The 19156-nt window shown below is 57.8% G+C and overlaps 8 protein-coding genes across 8 annotated transcripts; 5 read left to right on the plus strand and 3 right to left on the minus strand.

Moving 5' to 3' along the window:
* Positions 1-107: 107 nt before the first annotated feature.
* On the minus strand, positions 108-1427 carry BKCO1_2000145 (zn-dependent hydrolase oxidoreductase family; the record flags this gene model as incomplete). Its single annotated transcript, XM_020272336.1, has 3 exons — positions 108-492; positions 545-1180; positions 1243-1427. 3 exons carry the CDS (start codon positions 1425-1427, stop codon positions 108-110), a joined length of 1206 nt encoding a protein of 401 aa, XP_020134892.1.
* Positions 1428-2217: 790 nt separating this feature from the next.
* Positions 2218-3160, plus strand: BKCO1_2000146 (mediator complex subunit med27; the record flags this gene model as incomplete). Its single annotated transcript, XM_020272337.1, has 3 exons — positions 2218-2301; positions 2358-2774; positions 2822-3160. The coding sequence occupies 3 exons, from the start codon at positions 2218-2220 to the stop codon at positions 3158-3160; spliced, it is 840 nt and encodes a 279-aa protein (XP_020134893.1).
* A 1133-nt stretch (positions 3161-4293) lies between these two features.
* On the plus strand, positions 4294-7830 carry BKCO1_2000147 (nuclear pore protein; the record flags this gene model as incomplete). Its single annotated transcript, XM_020272338.1, has 4 exons — positions 4294-4958; positions 5010-5667; positions 5719-7425; positions 7504-7830. The coding sequence occupies 4 exons, from the start codon at positions 4294-4296 to the stop codon at positions 7828-7830; spliced, it is 3357 nt and encodes a 1118-aa protein (XP_020134894.1).
* Positions 7831-12012: 4182 nt separating this feature from the next.
* On the plus strand, positions 12013-13422 carry BKCO1_2000148 (transcriptional activator hac1; the record flags this gene model as incomplete). Its single annotated transcript, XM_020272339.1, has 1 exon — positions 12013-13422. One exon carries the CDS (start codon positions 12013-12015, stop codon positions 13420-13422), a length of 1410 nt encoding a protein of 469 aa, XP_020134899.1.
* A 958-nt stretch (positions 13423-14380) lies between these two features.
* On the plus strand, positions 14381-14658 carry BKCO1_2000149 (basic leucine zipper protein; the record flags this gene model as incomplete). Its single annotated transcript, XM_020272340.1, has 2 exons — positions 14381-14464; positions 14530-14658. The coding sequence occupies 2 exons, from the start codon at positions 14381-14383 to the stop codon at positions 14656-14658; spliced, it is 213 nt and encodes a 70-aa protein (XP_020134900.1).
* Positions 14659-14928: 270 nt separating this feature from the next.
* On the minus strand, positions 14929-16567 carry BKCO1_2000150 (glutamyl-trna amidotransferase; the record flags this gene model as incomplete). The annotated part of the gene is made up of 4 exons (XM_020272342.1): positions 14929-15761; positions 15828-16003; positions 16064-16373; positions 16432-16567. The coding sequence occupies 4 exons, from the start codon at positions 16565-16567 to the stop codon at positions 14929-14931; spliced, it is 1455 nt and encodes a 484-aa protein (XP_020134732.1).
* A 561-nt stretch (positions 16568-17128) lies between these two features.
* Positions 17129-17329, minus strand: BKCO1_2000151 (uncharacterized protein; the record flags this gene model as incomplete). Its single annotated transcript, XM_020272343.1, has 1 exon — positions 17129-17329. One exon carries the CDS (start codon positions 17327-17329, stop codon positions 17129-17131), a length of 201 nt encoding a protein of 66 aa, XP_020134731.1.
* A 430-nt stretch (positions 17330-17759) lies between these two features.
* Positions 17760-19071, plus strand: BKCO1_2000152 (major facilitator superfamily; the record flags this gene model as incomplete). Its single annotated transcript, XM_020272344.1, has 7 exons — positions 17760-17830; positions 17882-17971; positions 18072-18214; positions 18266-18373; positions 18428-18610; positions 18664-18828; positions 18878-19071. 7 exons carry the CDS (start codon positions 17760-17762, stop codon positions 19069-19071), a joined length of 954 nt encoding a protein of 317 aa, XP_020134730.1.
* Between the last annotated feature and the right edge of the window lie 85 nt (positions 19072-19156).

Raw genomic sequence — 19156 nt, forward strand, 5'->3', positions numbered from 1 at the left:
TGCAATTCTAATGCTCGACTAGAAGAAATGTATTCAGCTCACAATGGCTCTTTCTGGCACAACTCCGAAGATGCGGTATCAAGTGAAGGCTGTGACCAAACTGGAACTCATGAGAAGACGCGGCTCTCGCCGATGTCACAGACGTCGAAAACCCCCTCCTCAGCAATGCCCTTGCCTTTTAGAGCCTTCCTAAGAAGCCTTGGTGGCTCGAGGACGTCCTCTTCTGTCAGGACCCACGTGCCCCAGTGCATGCCCAACGCCCTCCTGCACTGGGTATCTGCGAAGATATTGACGCTGTCAAAGGGGTTTGCATGCATGGGCGACATGATGTATCTGGGCTCGTACGCGCCAATGGGGATTAGGCCCAGATCGAATGGTCCACGAAGCTCGCCAATCTGCTTAAATGCCGGGCAGGTGGGGAGACTCTGGTGTTGCGCGCCATAGTCATCCTCGCCCTTAGGCAACTCGGGCACAGTGCGGTAGCCAGTGTCACTGTTTGCGTTAGCGCGGTGCCAGCTTCTGCATGGCCAAGTCTTTTGCTTACCCTGCAAACCACACCTTCTTGCCACCGCTGGTGATGGACCATGACGCCCACAGAGTGTGCGCCTTGTCGAAGGGCGTTCTCGCGGCCATGTGCTGGCACGGAAGGCACTCGATCGTAGCACTGATATCCTCTGCCGACGGCTCCTGGCTCCCGGTCTCGACGACCTTTGGCTTGGCGTCCTTGACAGGCGACAGACGGATGTCTCGGCTGTGCCACCAGTCTAACTCGGTGGCATTGTGCAGGCCGGAGCTCGCAAACCATTTCTGGTTTCCCAAGGGCGCGAAGAAATGAACATTGGGGTGGAGCTCCTTGATCTTGGTGACGGTCGGGTGAGACAGGTGGTCGTAGTGGGCGTGGGATATGACGACAATGTCAATTGCAGGCAGGTCTTCGATTCTGCAAGGAGGGTCGTTGTATCTCTTGGGGCCGATCCAGCCCATTGGACCGCATCTCCCCTCCCACACCGGGTCGAAGAGAACGCGTAGGCCACCTGGAAACTCGACGTAGTAGCAGGCGTGGCCGAGCCATGTCGCTCGGAGCTCGGACGTCTCGCGAGTGGGAAGAAACTTGGGTTGGCGGATGGGAACGGTGGGGGGAGTGGTGTCTGGCTTGTTGGCTTTGCCGCTGATTTGTCTCCTGTCATGCTTGACTTAGCTAAACAGGGCTGGGTGTGTTTGCGGGGCGGGAGCTGTGTGTACCATAGTATGCCGCCGAGTATCTGAGGAACGCTGAGCTCCCGGTAGGAGTCCCAAGGATTGACAAAGCCCTTTCCACCTTTCACGTGGTGGGCGAGATCCTTGGCGTCGTCAGGAACGGCGCCAGCCCATTGAGAAGCCGAGACAACGGTAGCGTAGAGCACGGCGCTGGTTGAGGCGGAGGCCATGAGTGTTGGGGAATGGAAGGAGCGGCGTTGCGGCAGGCGCTGCCAGTTGCGACGAGAGGCACGAAGCAGCGAGCGTAGAGACCAGGTCATTTGAGCAGCAAAGGCCCGGGAAGCATGGGGATCAAGTAGACGCGGCAGAGAGTCGACGCAACCTATGAGCAGCTGCAGCGGACAATCTTTGGTCCTTCCCAGTGTTCCACCCGCGCGGGCGTGCACCGACCCCTGCTCGGTCGGCCCGTCCGGTAATCTGGGGGCCAGGCCAGACCCCCTTGGGCGGGTCTACTGAAGGCTATTGGCGCGCGGGATCGCGAATCGGAAGCACAGCAGTCGTAACAGGAGTATCGCCATCATTACGCATTGAAGGCCACCAGGGGGGCTGACTGCTCCATAGCTCGATTGGGTTAGGCGTTTCGGCGTTAACGGAAGTGCCGGACAAAGGCACGCGATGATGACTCCTTGAATACCTAGCCAGGCTCGGCATCGGGACAATAGAACGGCCGTAGGATTCAGGCAGCAGGCAATAGGTTCTCACATGTGCTAATTATTCCTACGCAGTATTGCGTTGGAGCTGGGGCGGAGCTTGGGCGGGGTTGGGGCTGGGATGGAGCTGGAGCTGGAGCTGGAGCTGGAGCTGGCCCCTGCACCTCCGCGGCCCTGTCGCGCTCCCGCATGATCGCCGTCGCGTCGCCGCACTTTGCTTGCTTTGACCGCAGCTTCACCCGCGGGCCTTCCCTTCACGACAACCCCCTGCCCCAGCTCGCTCTCCGACATAAACTCATCTCCACCCAACATGTCTGCCACGGAGGATCCCGAAGCTTGGGATGAGGCTCACCTTGTTGAAGCCCTAGCGGCGCTTGAGCAGCTCCAGGACCAGGTAGCTAAGCTTCCGAATTCTGTCTCGGCGCAGTGCTAAAACTCCAGTCAACGCAGATGGACGAGCTCCGGTCCATCGTTCCGAACCTCACTGCGCCATTTCTCGTTCCGCAAGACTCCCCTGAAGCACTCAGCCGAGACTTCAAACAAGCCGCCATTGCTGAGGCTAAACGCCTGCAGGCCTTCGAGCGCAGATGGAAAAGCGAGGAGGTTCAGGACATCTTGGCGCATGCTGCACGGAGCGGGAAGGCTGATTCCGACCTGACCAAGGGTGCGGCTGTCCCGCGCTACGGCTGGGTTGACATGGCCGAGAAGCAGCAGAAGCCTGCGAAGTCCAAGGAGAAGAAGTCGCGTGGGAAGGGCATCGATGCCGAAGACAAGACTGGCGCCTCGTCAATCGTGCCGACCGTCACCGCGTTTAAAGAGGCCCACCCAAATTTCCAGGTCGACGATGGCGAAGGCCGCATCATTACGGTATGCTCCAGAACGAGTATAGCTTGATTTTCGACTGACTTTGCCAGATCTCCTTCAGAGTTCCGTCGCTAGTGCTGACCTTCAAGATCACTTGCCACGTCGACTCTGACGACAAGGCGTCTTTCATAGTCGAGTGCCCTGGAAATGGCCCCCTCTTCTCCGCAATCACCCGCTGCATAGCGTCCAGACAGCGCCCCAACCATCTCTCGTATCTCTTGGACATGATCGCCGCATATACCAACTTGAGAGTGGCCAGGTGCTCCAAGTGTGGGAAGCTCTTGGATAACACGGCATTAAGCCCGGCCGCAAGGAGGAGTAAACAAACTGCAAATGCCGACGGAACTAAAAAGACTACCTGGGAACCCTTCCACGAAGGATGTTTATGAGCATAGTGTATCTGACCGCTTGATCACCATCCTTTTGGATCTGGCCAGCGACAATCCTGCTTCCAGCACTGGCCATCAACGTCGCGGGAATCTTTGGGGTTTTGACAGTAGCCACCGGGAGCGTTGTGCCGTTGTGCGTTGGTCCAGTTTTTCTTGCTGGGTGACACATTCTTGCGCTTGCGAGAATCGTACCTCTCGTCGGCAGTGTGTACAGTCACAGGAATTGATGGTGTGGAGCCACCGTTGGTTGAAATGGACGCGGACTGTTCATCATCCCATCGCACCTTCGATGGCGAGTCCTTATGCCAACCCTGCGTGTCGTCACTGATTGCAAGGTGGACGTCTGGTCCGCGACCTGCGAGGACATCCTTGCAGCGACCCCACCAATTTTGGCGCTTCACGTCCTTCGGCCAAACCCATGCGTACTGAGGTTTTCTGTGGACGCCACGGTTTGGCTGAATTCTTTCATTCAGATTCCCTTGTTCCGCCCGGGAAGATTTACAAAGGCTACTGACGGGTTCGTAGTGGAATTTCGGGGAAGGCATGAGGCATCCGGCGTTATTTGACCGGGCTCGAACGGCGAGAAAGTGTATAGGGTATGCGGTAGGAAAGCAGACAGATGTGTCGGGTTGAAGAGGAGAGCAAATACCTACGATTCGCTCGATATATGCTGAGAGGAGAGCAAAGGTTGGCAGAGCTTAACATCATATGGTCTTCAGTTGTGAGGGTCCACGTTGCATGCTTCAAACGGAGCATCTGATCTAGCCAAGGCAAATGATTTGAGATGTTAGTCTTGTGAAGCAACTCAGTGCGTGAAAACATGTGTCAGAGCTAGACAGCGCATCTGACAAGCTCTTAAGACGGTGTGTCGCTTAGGGCTACAGCTAAGCCAAGGCATTTAATCGTCCTAGATTTGTTTCGCAAAGGGTGTCGGTGCGATAGAAGAGGGCTGGTGCAGGTGATGGCACTGGTGGTGAGGGCGGACATGAGCTGCGGCGCTAACCGAAAGTTGCCCGGTTGAAAACAATCGCGTCCGACGCAGCTCTGCTCTCCAGCTACCGCACCCACGCGCATTCCATTGCGCTGTCCGCACCACCCACCCCAGCCCGGATCCGCCCGTCAATCCGCTCGCCATGTCGTCGCTCTTCGGATCCGGCTTCGGCCAAAACAACCAAGCCAACAAGCCCGCTGGCGGCGGCCTGTTCGGAGGAGCAGCTCCCAGCTCAGCCGGCGGGCAAACAGGCGGCGGTCTGTTTGGCGCCGCAACCCCCGCCACGTCGACCGGCCCAAGCCTCTTCGGCAATCTTGGAGCCCCAAAGACCACTGCGCCCGCGTCTGGCGGCCTGTTTGGATCCACCCTCGGCGGCCCCCAGACCCAGCAGCAGCAAACCACAACTGGCAACACGGGCGGAGGTCTACTTGGTGGCTTTGGTGGGCTCGGTGCTTCCACCGCGCAGCCCCAGTCCGGCGGTGGCTTGTTCGGGGGATTGAACGCAAACAATCAGCAGCCGGCACAGCAGCAGCAGCAGCAGCAGCAGCAGCAGCAGCAGCAGCCATACCCGCTGAGCCAAACGCAGCAGCAGCCAGGCTCGCTTTCGCAGTCCCAGGCTGCCACAGGCCAGACCGCATATTTCGACCACTTACTCGAGCGCAGCAGGAAGAGGGCGGCACAGGAGAATGGCACTTCGGCCTTTGGGGATCTGCCCAGCTTGCAGCTTGGGCTCGGCGACATCGCGAGGAAGGTCAGAAACCTTGGTCAAGGTGGCCCTTCCGCGCCGCTAGCGCGCGACAGCAAGGCGTAGGTGCTATCCACTTGATTGTACGTGTTGAGGCTAATGCTACAATACAGACACTACCTGCTCGCCGCCTCGGGTGTCAACACAAGCTCCGCTCTGAAGGATCTCAATCAATTCAGCGTCCAGGCCGGCGTAGGCACGCAGACCACAGTTCCTACCTCCGTGGACGTCGATATTGACGCTTATATCTCGAACCTCCACTCCCAATCCACTTTGGCCATGATCGCCGAGGGCCTGGAGCAGTCCAAGAAAGACTTCGATAATTTCCTAGAGGACAACATCCAAATGGAATGGGATGCGCAACGCAAGCGAATCTACGAGCACTTTGGCCTCGGTCGTCAAGTGGAGAACCTGGAGGCCAACGTGAGCGCTATCGGTGCTCCAGTGGAGCGGGGAGCTTTCGGCCGCTCGAAGCGTAAGGGTCGTGGATTTGGCGCTTCCGCCAGTGTTGCCGGAGTATCATACGGAGCTTCCGCTATGCACAAGTCCGTCATTGGCGCGCCTTCAGCAGTTGGTGGTGGACGCGCGAGTGGGTTTGCGGACAGCAACGGCCCCAGCTCTGCAACGTCCGTTCCTGAGAGTCGCTTCATGAGGGACAAGCAGGAGAAGTATGCGGCAAAGGTCAAAGAGTTGAACGTTTCGCGCCTCGAGGAAAGGCCTTACCCGGTCATGGCTGAGTTTGCTGAGATCGAGAAGTTGGCGCCCACCGACGTAAGCTCCTACAGTGCTATTCGCACCATACAGTACTGACATCTGCCACAGAACTCGAATCGTCTCATAGATGCTTACAATGCCCTGGTGGAGGTGATCGGAGAGAGGTTGCCCGACGAATCTAATAGAATTCCCCCGCCAAAGGAGCGCCAATTTGCCCAAGACTACTTGGATGAGACGCCGTCTTCTGGAAGGAGCATCGCAATGCGCAAGCGCATCTTAGATGGCAGCAGAAGTTTCCTGGAAAAGAAGTTCCTGGCCGACATCAAGGAAATGAACGCGAAGAACCCCACGGAGTCCATGGTTGGAGGCGAGCCCACCCAAATCAGCCAGATTCGCGGCTTTATCAGACTGCTCGTGGCCAGGAAAGAGCTTGCAGCAGACAGTATCGAGCTCCAGAGCGTTGGTGAGGATTTCTGCTGGGCTCTCATTTTCTACTTGCTTCGTGCAGGTCTCGCCAGGGAAGCTCTTGACTATGTTGCCGAGAACGAGCGTGCAATCAGGAGTTTGGACCGTAACTTCCCCTCGTATCTCGCGGCCTTTGTCAACAGCGATGACAGGAGACTGCCGCCAGAGCTGCAGACTCGCATCAACGCTGAGTACCAGAACCGCATGCGGCTTGCTCCTGAGAACTCTCTCGACCCCTACCGCATGGCATGCTACAAGGTTGTTGGACGTTGTGAGCTCAGCCGGACTACTCTCGAAGGAATCAGTAAGGGTATGGAAGATTGGGCGTGGCTGCAGTTCAGCCTAGCCAGGGAAGTCAATCGTGCGGAGGAGGCTGCTGGCGAGACGTTTGCTCTCGACAACATCAGGAGCACCGTTGCAGACATCACCCAGAGGCATTTCCAAGGCTCGGATGCCAATGCCCAGTACGGCGTGTGCTTTTTGTTGCACATGCTTGCGGGCATGTTCGAAGAAGGTGTCAACTTCCTCTACCAACAGAGTTACACTACCGCAGTGCACTTCGCAATTGGCCTGTCTTACTACGGCTTGTTAAGAGTCGCCGACTTCTTCACGGCTGGAACCGACATCATGTCTTTCTCGACTCGATCGAAGCCTCAGATCAACTTCTGCCGTATCATCGGCCACTACACACGGGACTTCCGTGCTGCGAAGGCTGAAGCCGCGGCGGACTACCTTGTTCTCCTTAACCTCAACGCAGACCTCGATGGCCAACTCGGGCAGTCACAAGCAGCATGTTGCCATGAAGCCCTGCGCGAGCTGGTGCTTGAGACGCGCGAGTTCGCTCTGCTTCTTGGTGACATTCGCTCGGATGGTACTCGTATCACCGGCGTGATTGAGTTCCGCCTTCGTCTCATCGGGCTGTCTGACCAAGAAGACTTCCTCAAGAACATTACCTTGCAAGCCGCTGCTGTGGCTGATGAAGCCGGTCGCACAACCGACGCTGTGCTTCTGTACCACCTGGCTGAGGACTACGACAGTGTGATCGCAATAGTCAACCGTGCTCTGTCCGACGCTCTCGCCGTCGATATTGGCCAGAAGCCGCACAGACTGGAGCCCTTGAAGCCACGCGCGGCGGCAAAACGCCTCGAAGACGAGGCTGTCAGCAGTCTTAGCCTGACGGCAGTCGACGATCCGGCGGAGCTAGCAATGAACATGAATAATCTGTACAGCGCAAATGCGCTCATGTACAACAAGGTGAAACAGCCCAACCGCACGGCCTTGACCATGTTGTTGCAGGTTTCTATTGCCAAGAGCCTTGTCGAGCAGGCCCACTGGGCCGGTGCTCTGGATGTAAGTGTCAAACCCATCATTTCCACCGTTGCCTTTTTTTGATTATGAAAGCTGACACTTTCTTCTTTCCTTCACCAGGCCATTCACGAGACGACTTTGCTCCCCACTGGAAAGCAGTCCAACATGCAGGAGATTCGCCGGCACGCGCAGACATTCAACGGCCTGCCCCCCGTCGTCGCCCGCCTGATCGGACACTTGCTCATGTGGACCATCATCTGCTGCGGCCGCCGGCGCGAGGAGCTGCGCCAGGCGAGCTTCGAGGCTACGGCCGCCAACAAGAACGTCGTCGAGCAGCTCGAGACGACGGCGAAGGACATGATGGTGTTCGCCGGCTTGGTGAGGTATAAGCTGCCGCCGAGGGTGTTTGAGGCGTTGGCGAGGGCCGGACAGGAGATCGGCGCGTAGTAGTGGGCCTGGGGATGTGGTTTGGGGATCCCTTCTTTTAGACATTTGTGGGCTGTGAAGGCAAGAAGAAGGAAGGCTATGGATAACATATCATGGTCCTTCGCTGTTATGCACGTTTGCGTAGGGACATCAACCGCAAAAACCATTGAATGATGTGAAAGAAAAATAGCATAATCTTTTTTTTCTGTTTGCACGTAATGGTTGGTAGGGGACCTTCAGTCAGTGCTCGGTGCTGGGGACTAAAGCGTCAGTGTTTCCTTGAAGCAATGCAACTCCAGTCAAGAGGTCAATACAGAAGAAACGTGTGGGCGCGTATCGGCTGTTTTGCCATGGAGACGACAATTGATACTCGGCGATTTGTATTGCTTGTTGCGGCGAGGCGAGTACATGTGTTGAGCGAGTGACCAAGCAGGCGGCTGAGTGGGGTGACAAGAAATTTGATCCATGTATGTACATCTATCCCACGGGCAGTAGAGTTCTTGATCGGGATGTATGTGTATAGTTTTAATCCTCGCATCTGCATGCGGGCATCTACTTTGGCTATTTATAAAAGAGCTCATTTAGACCCACATCGGCGTCGGCATACTTTGTTCAACAGCCTGCACAAAAGATCGGTCAGTTTCTTTCGTCATCCATCAAACATCTGCTGGCCTTTACGCTAGAGATAGCACAAAATACTTTGGGACGTTGATGAGCAACATGGCGCAGCATTCCGGTTCTTCCTGCTGCCATCAAGGGTAGACTGAGTGGATGGATGAATGATTGCGTAATTGACACGTTAACGAATCCACCGGGATGTTGGTGTACAACGAAGATGGTGGGGCACCGGCCTGTTGGCCGTGCCAGCCCCCATCTATAAATGGAAACGGCTATTGGTGTTTGCCGCATCGGAATGCCTCATTGAGGCAATCCTCGGGCATGGCCCCCAATCCACGCCGCGCAACACTCCTGGGTCACTTCAACCCTTTACTTGCGTTTTTGGATTATGCCCAACCCCTGGTCTTCAATGTAGGGCTGGTGCCGCAACAAGGCGTAAGAACTCACACGCGCAGACACTGGTAACTGACATGCATGGCCATGTTCACTGCCCCTGATCACCACCAACTCGCCCCGGAAACGAGCAAGCACAGCTCACCGGAAACACACAAACACATCTACACGTGTGCCCTTCTGCACCCTACGCGTGCGCGGCTAGCCTATCGTCGGCTCTGGCGCAAGACAAGCTTGGGCCGTTCCCGCATGCACAACATAAATGCTTGACCGGTTGCTGGCTTGCTGCTGCACGTACCGCTGGAGGGGAGATCAAGCTGGGGGAAGCATCTACCGCCTCCTGCTCCGGCGGCTCGATCCCTCCCGCAATCGCGCCTGTGCCCCCTTCAGGCCCCGATGATGTTTGTGTGTACAGCCCCATGCCATCCTCGCCGACGATCTCAGCGATTCGTCTTGATCACGGCAGGGATACCCCGTTTCCTAGTGCCGTCAGTGCTGTACGGGACGGTGATGTAGGCTCCAGGTCAACTTCCGTTTTTGGAACAACGGCTCTCACTCTACTATACTAACCCAAGTAGTCTTGGACCCCAACGTTCCGAGCCCAGCCAAGGGTCTGGGGCCGAGATGAAGCGCCAACCACGTCGGTGCCAGAAAGAAAGCCGGCGAGCGCCCGTCCTTCCTGAAACATTCAGGCGGCTCGCGAAAGCCCCCGTTTCATCGTCAACGGCGAAGGTTATCTCGGTTGTCGGAGACCGGCGCTCAAACGTCGCGGACGTCCCGTCCTGGGGGACCGCCCCACCTTGGGAGATTCCGATCCGGAGTGCTGCTTCTCTCCCAGCTACCCGGGAGACCAGGGAGACCGTTGTTTGCTTTTCCTATCCATGGGGCTGGGGCCAGAAGGAGGGAGGAGTGTTGGCCAAGCACGGAGCGCCGGGTGGGAGCGGGCGGGAGGGAAGGATCGCGGTACTTAGCCGCGGCGGCCTCGTGGCCTGGCGGCGATGCGGCTGATCTGCAGCCGACCTCTGGCGCTAGCTGTCTGCCGCCGATGCTGGAGAGAGGGCGGATGGGATTTGTGGTGTTGACAATTGCCGCGCAAAGCGACTCGGCACGTCGGCGGAACGCAAATGCCGCTGCCAGGATGGAGAGAGCTGGTTTGACTACGAGAATTGAAGCAGAATGATGTGGACGAAAGAAGCTTTGGCTGGTGGCATGTAGTGTTCCAGCTTGCGCAACGTGCCTACGCACCACCACTGCGCAGCCACACACGTGTCTGCGCGCAAACCAAGCGCGTGCCGGGGTTCGGAATGCTGCGAACAGTGGCAAGCAAGAAAAAAAAAAAGGAAAGCGGACGACGACGGCATGACGGACTATCGAAAAGGAAATACAAGTACAGACCGTTGGACTAGCGCGCGTGGTGTTGGGAAATGCGAACCGCGGTTTGTGTCTATTGAGTAGTTATTGGAAGAGGAATGCGACGGCCATTCCCAGTTCCCACAAGCAGGCCTCAACGAGGTGTGAGGCTCATCGAGACGCAGGGGGCGGCGGTTGGACTGGTTGAGAATGGCCTGGCGGGACGCGCCGCTGTTCCTGGCATGGAGGACCGACAGCGTCCGGGACTCCGGAGTGCGGTCAAGTCGAGTGGTGCTCGCACAACGGACGCGACGGAGGCGGCGGGCTGGGCGAGCGCAAGCGAGCTTCTGGAAGGCGTGATGGGCGTTGGCGTGTGGGGAAGGCGGCCCACGATTGCTGAGCTGGTCCCCTGACCGGTGCCGCTCTCCGTCGCCTGCCCCGGCGGGCGATGCAGAGCAATGGGGATCGCGCTGCGTGTTCCGCGCCTCGGATCTTCAGGCAGCACGAGCGCCCCGACCGCCTTTCACACAGCACACGATAGGCAGCCGGCTCGATGATTGCGCCATTTGTTGGCGAGTAGAGAGCCGAAGAACTGCGCTGCCTGCGCTGCCGGTGGGCCACAGCCGTCGCCGCGCCGTCACCGCTGCGTCGAGTAGATGGGCCAGCGGCCAGCCTCAGGGGGCGCGAGGCGGCAGCAGTCGCCCGCAGTCGCCCGTCCTAGCAATCGCCGCCCTCGAGCGTCGTCACTCGAGATCAGCCGAGCGCGATGGATGCGGATGGGACGCGAGGGCCCCGAGGGCCCCGCACAAGACTCATCCAGGGGCTGCGGCGCGCCGGCACGACGGCGGTCCTGCCTCGCCATCGCCTTCTCGAACCTAGCAGCCAGCGCCGCCGCAGATCGCCGGCCGGCCTGATCTGAAGCTTCCAGAACTGCCGCCAGCTGCCGCTTCGCGACTCGCTCCGCGCCCCAACGCCCTCGTGTATCCTCGTGTATAGTGTTCTCGCGCTAATCAGGCTCTCCGGGCCCTCCGTACGTGCCGCTTTCAGCCCAGGGGTCCAGTCGTTATCAGCGCCTGCCGCCAGGAGATTGCACGCCGTACATACAACAGCTTCACAGCAAGAACGGCCGCCTCAATCTCAGCCTCCGCCCTTCGCCACGCCCTGCCCGCGGCGCTGCCTTGCACGGTATGCACAGTATGCCCGCTGCGAGCTCGTGCTCGTGCTGCCCGCCGCGCGTCTGTGCAGCGATGCAGCAGCTGCTGGCAAACGGCCCCCGCCGCGATGCTGCAGCCCGCCGGCTGGCCGCCAGCGCCGTTGGCTTGGCTCTGGCTCTGGCTCTGGCTCTGACTCTGGCTCCGGCTCTGGCTCTTGACTCTGGCTCAACAGGGACGACGAGTGCCATGACCGTGGGCAGAGGCGAGGCACGGCGCCACAAGTAAGGAGCGGCGGCGGCGCGAGGCCAGGAATCCGCAGCTACACAGTACGCGTCGCTGGCGCGGTGTCTGAGCCTGAGGCGCGCGGATGCTAAGCGGCCGAGCAAGCCCACCGTCGTGAAACGAGGGACCGTGTGTCATGGAGGGCGAGCTGAAGCAACACACGGACAGGGAGCCCAGAGATCCCAAAATTAGGGGTCGCGCCAGCCTTGGATGCAGGGCGCCGGGGTGCCCTTGCTCGTCGCCCGCCCTAGCGCCCCTGCGCTCCGCCTCCTTGTGTGCGCCGCTCGCCTACTTAAGAACACTTGTCCTCATCTTACGCTGCTGCCTTCTCAGACAACCCCCTCCATACAAAGGCACGGCCCACCACACTACTCTGGCCAGATGCATAGCAGCGCGCGACTCCACCATGGACGCCGAGCAGTCTTCTTACACATTTTCTAACCCCGCCATGACGGCCACTCCCCTCGAGTTCTCCATGCTCACACCCCCGGCGAGCGACATCCCCGCAACCATCAAGATGGAGGATCTGCACTCTGCACCCAGCCCGGCCGCCGTCCCCGAGGCCGCCCCGGCAACCCCCTCTGCCGCCACATCATCAACCACACACAAGAGCCAGCCCAAGAAGCGCAAGTCGTGGGGCCAGGTGCTCCCCGAGCCCAAGACCAACCTGCCGCCCCGCAAGCGCGCCAAGACGGCCGACGAGAAGGAGCAGCGCCGCATCGAGCGCGTGAAGCGCAACCGCCTCGCTGCCCACAACTCGCGGGAGCGTAAGCGCGAGGAGATGGAGCGTCTGACGGCCGAGCGTGACCACTGGAAGAACTCGCTCGACCGCTTCTTCGCCTACACAAAGCAGCTCGAGGACCAGATCTCGTGGTACCGTAGCCACGCTGCCGAGCAGCTCCCCATCGTCCCGCGCATCATCGACGGCATCGAGATGCCTCCGCAAACCGTATTCAGCCCGGCCCCGTCGCCGTCGCCAGCCCCCACATCGGCCCCGACCTCCACTCCCGCCGTTGTCACCACCTCAGCCGACAACATGGCCACCGAGCGTGAAGGCTCTGTGGCCAGCACCACCATCAACCCCCGCCGAACGTCCTTCACCAGCCCCGCCATGAAGGCGGAATCCGCCTTTGGCAGCCCTGCGATGAACAACTCATCGTACGCCAGCCCCGAGTCGATGGAAGACTACGACTCGCCCATCAACTCCAGCTCCCAGCCGCCCACGCCCCGGAACGACGAACTGAGCTTTGCTGAGCCCGACCAGACACAACATTCTGCAGCAATGTTGTGCGACCTGCAGTGTCGGTCGGCCAGCAGATTGGGTTCCAGTACGACGCTTCCGGCAAGCCTGTTGACTTTTCCCTGGGCGATTACCTATCTGATTCTACTCAATCTACGTCTTTCGATGACGCTTCTGCGCTCTTCGATCTGTCAGCGTACGTTACAGATCATCCAGAGGACAGCTTCTTCGACGCCTCTTTCCCCTCAGAACCAGTGGGATCCTTCAGCTTTCATGAGCACTCTGGTGCATAGTCTTATGACCTGCACGCCGACTCAGGCGCAACAGTTTCTGTTAGCGACGGGCCTGGCACCGCTGCGTAAGCCTAGCTTCAGAGTTGCTGGGAAGGCTTCAGGATCTTCTGGCATCTTTAGGGAGAGGGACACGCGGAGAGCCGTCCGGCAATTCCGGAGACTATCGTCATCGATTATCGACAAAGAGAGAAGAACGGTCAGAGGGAGAGAGAGTCTTGTACAAGATAGCGGTCATTTCTGGCAGGTCGGCTTAGGGCGAAACAACCTACCAACAAGGGTTTGAAGGTGTTCAGGTGTTTACATTGGGCGGTACAGGCAATTGTAACTGTGTGACAAGCTTTAGCGACACGGCGGTTTAGGGAAAGGTCATGAGTATGAGACACATCGGGGCTTCGGCCTTCGAATAACCAAACGAATCCAACCACTATTACCATCAACTCCAATCCATGCTTGTGACGCGTGATCGCATATGCTGTGCAACACATCGAGCTGAGGTGGGATGCAGATTGTGCTTACGGAGGCTGACAGGCTGAACGGCGCTGACTGCCTTTCTTGCCCCATGTCTCGCAGCTCCGCGCCATCAGCACAGTTTATCCGACGAGCAACTCAGCCGAAGAAGGCAACCGGAGCAAGTGCAGGCGCAGCCACTAACACGCAGGCACAAGATAACAAGGGCTGCTGCGTGGGATCACCGCGAAATATGGGCAATCTCCTTCCTGATTTTGCCTGTTGGGAGGCTTCTGAATTCTCGCCAACTTCCCGGGTCTTATTTTTTTTTTCTTTTTTTTCTTTCCTTGCCCCGCTCGGTTCCTGGCCCCTGGTGAGTGTGATGCTAGGAACAAGGAGGGCCGAGGCGTCGCCGGCGCCAGCAGGAGGATGGTCTGCTATGACGTCTTTAGTACATCACAGCTCATCTTTCCACAGCACCTAGTGTTTCTCCCCCTCACACACTGCAGCCCTAGAGCCGTGCCGTGGTATGAGGTTTTGCTTTTTGGGTTGGGCAGACGTAGAAACCCCACATGACGGAATGGTAGCCAGCCGCACTTGGATGGAAGAAGGTTAACATCGTCATTGAGGCGTATTTGCGAAGAACCTAGGTTGGGCTTGTATAAGAAGCAGAGCCTCGTCCCTTGGCTGTCTAGACTACTCTCAACAACGCACCCCCAGACATTCATCGTCATTATCATTACCGCCTACCTCAAACACATCCTCCCCACCCAACACTCATCCACACATTCAGCATGCCTCGCGACGGATCCGGAGCTGGTGACAACGCCATCGAGGCCGGTCACAACATCGTCCACGGCGCTGGCTCCGAGCCCAAGGTAAGGCCTCTCCGGTCTCTGCTGCTGCGAACGCCTCGCGACGTACTGACACACACATTGCGTAGTCGGACCACGTCGCCCGCGCCGACAAGACGGCAACCCCGCCGCCCGGCGAGAAGGGCCAGGGCATCGGCATCCACGGCGACGCAAAGGGGTTGACCGACCAGCCCCAGTCGAAGACCGACAAGCAATAAAAATCTACGAAAAGCACGAATCTTCTAATTCCAAAATTTCAATTTTTTTTTTCTTCACGACGCGATGGATCATCGGCATGCCTAATGGAAGCTGAGCCAACAACGTATTGCATCAGCATGTACAATAGTATCGAAGCCATCCGGACGGATGCAGAGTCAAAGCCGCCGTCATGGCATGGCTAGATGGAGAGAATTCAAAGGCCATTGAAAAGAAATCTTTTTTGCGTTCTCTTGTGTCTGAAAATGGTGACTTCTTCTTCTACCACTTCGCTACAGCCCTTCAATCATCTCCGCAACTTCGAACACCTGCTCATCGCATCCATACTGCGCAATGACCTGCATCCCCACCTTACGCTCCTCCTCACCCCTCACCGGCACACTCATGGCCGGCAGCCCCGCCAAGCTCGCCGGCACAGTGAAAACATCATTCATGTACGCGTCCACCGGCTCCGCCTCCTTCAACGCCTCCACCCTCGGCGGCAACGCCGGCGCCGTCGGACAAACCAAGACGTCCACCCTCGCATCTTCGTCGGCAGCACCGACATCCTCCTCCTTCTCCTCCTCCACCTCCGACAGCAGCGGATTCCCCCTGCGGAAACACCGATCGAAATCCCTCTGCACCAGCCTCCTCACACGCTGCGCTTGGATGAAGTAATTGTCCATGGCCGCGGCAGACAGCGCATACGCACCGAGCACGATGCGCCGCTTGACCTCGTCGCCGAAACCGGCGCCGCGCGTCTTGCTGAAAAGCACGTCGTTGGCGCCGTTCCCGTCCGCGCCTTCCGCTCGCGTGCCGTACCGCACGCCGTCGTACTTGGCCAGGTTGGATGATGCCTCGGCCGGCGCCAGGACGTAGTACGCGGACAGCGCTTGGTGGGTGGTGGGGAGCGTGGTGGGGACGATGGCGTGGCCGAGTGATTGGAGGTGGGTGAGGGTGCGTGTCCAGGTGGCGCGGACGGCGGGGTGGAGTTCGGTGATGTTATAGTCGGTGGGGACACCGATGCGGAGGGGACGGTCGCGGTTGGGGAAAGTGCGGGGGAGGCGTGAGCGTGTGCTTGGGGGGAGGCTGGTTGGGTCGAGAGGGTCGTGGTGGTTGATGGCGTCTGTCGGGTGGTTGGTCGTGTCAGTTGCGCAACGATAGGCGGCGATAGCGATGATTCAAGACGTACTGAAGACTTCTCTGGCGTCCTGAGTGTTCCTTGCCAGAACGCCGACAGTGTCGAGGGAATTGGCGTATGCGACTACGCCCCATCTCGACACCAGACCATAGGACGGCTTGAAACCAACGATGCCAGTGTATGCCGCCGGCAGCCTGACCGAGCCACCTGTATCCGTGCCTAGGGCTCTGTTGACGCGACCAACGGTCAGCCTCGCCATATTTGAGTCTCATGATGGGAGGACATACACCCAACATTGCTCGGTAGCCACGGCTACGGCGCTGCCGCCGGAGCTACCGCCCGCCGACACGCTCTCGCCCTGCTGCAGCTGCGAAACGGGTCCGAAGTGCGAGTTCAGGTTGTGTGAACCCATGCCGAACTCATCGAGGTTCGTCTTGCCCGCCACCACGGCGCCGGCGCCGCGCAGCCGCTGGACCACCGTCGCATCGTAGGGCGAGGTGAAGGTGCGGAGGATGGCCGAGGCGCAGGTCGTGGGGTTGTCGGTCGTGCAGATGTTGTCTTTGACGGCCACGAGGCGGCCATTGAGCGCAGACGCGGCTGAGGCAAGGTGTCAGAAGCGTTGGACATGCAGAGCGGGGAGATTGGGAAATCGTACGCTGTATGGGCTGCGACTCGGCGCGCTGGACTTGGTGCAGCACGGCGGCGCTGTCGGGCAAGGTGATGAAGGCATTGAGGCTCTTGCGCGCAGCCTGGTTAGCTAGGCATCGTTGCGCTTCCCGCAGGAGAGACATAGGGATCCATGAGAGAGTGGCGCCCTTGGTCGTTGCGACGCGTTGGTGGGTGAAGAGCTTCGTGGAGCTTGCACTGCCGAAGTCGCTCCGCCGTTGTTGCCTCAGGCATGACATCCCACATCGGAAACGGCCTTCGACGCCTTTGCCAGAGAAGTCACTGGTTGCGCCATCGCATCTGATGACGTGGATCTCAGTACCCTTGGCCGATCTTACAGGACGAGATCAACGGATCGATTCAGATGCACCGCTTGTCAACAACGTGTAAACGTGCAGTCAAGGCGTCCAATAGCGAATGTGCATGTCATCATGTCGGCACGTGTCCGTATCCAGCAAAGAGCCCCAAGAGGGTTTCGTGGCAACAGAAGACCTTCCAGCGGCCATTTAAAACAGTGCTATCTGGCCATTCCCAACGCCATATGTCCTTACTCTTCTTGCAACTCTTGATTCTGTAACATCAAGCTCTGTAATCTCTGTTATCAAGCCATAGGCTCTTCCACACTCTAAAGATTCTAAACTTCACATGTGCTACAGAACCTTGCACGGATTACCGTACTGGTATGGCTATGGCCCTCTACCTAAGTCCACCTCCGCATCTGGGACTTCGTCCTCTGGGACTTCGTCCTCGGGCACTTCTTCGTACCGCAGATCCATTTGGGTAGAAACGACCAGCTCACCTGCACCAAGTTCGTGGAGTGGCTCCACCGCTCCCTCGACTTCGTCGTGGGGCGGCGGCACTAGGTTCGCATCCTCTGCAGATTCCATGATTCTTCCGCGGACACGACGAATGCGCGAGGATGCCGCCGAGCGTAGGTGGAACAGCAGGCTCTGACCTCGCCTAAACCCTCGTATTGTGCAGAATCGCATACGGCCGTGTATTCGTGCCAATCATGGGCGCCGTGTCCTCGAAAGGAATTGAGGTTCCCTAAGCTTTATTGGTTATAACGGCAAAATATGCGTTTCATAGATTATCCCCAAGCATCAACTCGTTGCTTACAATCCAGAAAGTAACAACAAACACATCCAACATCAGAAATGGTTGCTTCAGGCTTGAAGTGTTTGTCTTGATCCCCAGGCTGGCAGAACCTCGGTTGCAGGTCAGAGTGGGGTTAAGCCTTTGCCCCTCATTAACTCGCGGTCCCCAGTTCATGGTAGGTATTTTACCATATCAACAGCAATAAGGTGATCTGTGAGGATGAGTAAGATCCCGAAATTTTCTGACCTGCCCCTTCGAGAGGGCGATCCTCACCACTCAGCATGGGGACTGTAAGTCGCACAGCATGCAAGCTGGACTGGACTGCTGTTGACTCTAGCCAGGTATGGCGATAATGACGAGCTTGGTTTCCTTAATCGGTTGACGGACGAGGTTGTTCTAGAAGCGGCGAAGGAAATCAAAACCGGGACAAGGTGAGCATTTCCAGCCATTGCCCGGAAGCTGAGCTCACCAGGAGCCTCCCAACTCTTCCCCCCACTCCGCGGGAAAGGAAATGATTCCCATGTGTTTTAGGATCTCTCTCGACTGGCCACTGGACGCGCAAGGCGAAGTTCCATTCTTCGGCCGCCAAGTATTCCACAAGAACGTATACCAAAAGCCTCCTCGCATCGTCAATGATGATGTGTGGACATTCAACACACAATGCAGTAGCCAGTGTTCGTATGAAACCTCAAGGATCTCAAGTCGAACGCTAAGCCATAGCCAAGGGGACGGTCTCCGTCACTTTGCGTATCAGAAAGAGCAGAAATTCTACAACGGAGTGACCCTTGAGGACATACATGGGGAAAACGCAACAAATGTGAATGGCATACACGGTGAGTTTTTTTTTCTTGGCTCTGTAAATGGGGATGATAAGTGTCACTGGCTAGCATGGTCCGAGAAAGGTATCGTCGGCCGCGGCATTCTCCTTGACTGGCATAACTGGCGGCTCGCAAACAATATCAGCCATGAGCCCTTCAAAACAGGCTCCATACCTTTGGTTCAGCTTCAAGCGGTGGCAAGAGATCAGGGAGTGGACATCAAGTTCGGAGACATTCTCATTATCCGCTCTGGTAGTGCTTGTATATTTCCCTTCAGAAGTGGATTGTAGGCTGACACCGAAAAGGCTACCTTGCCGCATACAACGCCATGGACAAATCCGAACTTTCTACGTTGTCGAAAGCCATGCCACCCTCATTCGCGGGAGTGGAACAAAGTGAAGAGGTGCTGCAATGGATCTGGGAGAACTTCTCGGCGGTGGCAGGTGACCAACCGTCGTTTGAATGCTGGCGTATGTTGTTTCACTAGTCTTGAGGAAGACAGGCTGACAAGGGACACAGCGAGTCAGGCAGATTATATGTTGCATGAGGTTTTGCTTGCTGGTTGGGGCTGTCCGATCGGCGAATTGTTTGACCTCGAGGCATTGGCAGAGCACTGTGCGAGGGAGAAGCGCTGGTCATTCTTCCTGACCAGCAAGGTCTGCAACGTGCCCGGTGGAGTGGCCAGTCCTCCAAACATCCTCGCCATATTTTGACCGCCTTGGTGAACGTGCAGGGCGGGCCAAGAGCTGATTGTTATGTACTCGATAGGCTGCCTGCAGTTTAGTCTCCTTCGATGTC

This window comes from Diplodia corticola, assembly GCF_001883845.1.
Source record: "Diplodia corticola strain CBS 112549 chromosome Unknown scaffold2, whole genome shotgun sequence".
Lineage (NCBI taxonomy): Eukaryota > Fungi > Ascomycota > Dothideomycetes > Botryosphaeriales > Botryosphaeriaceae > Diplodia > Diplodia corticola.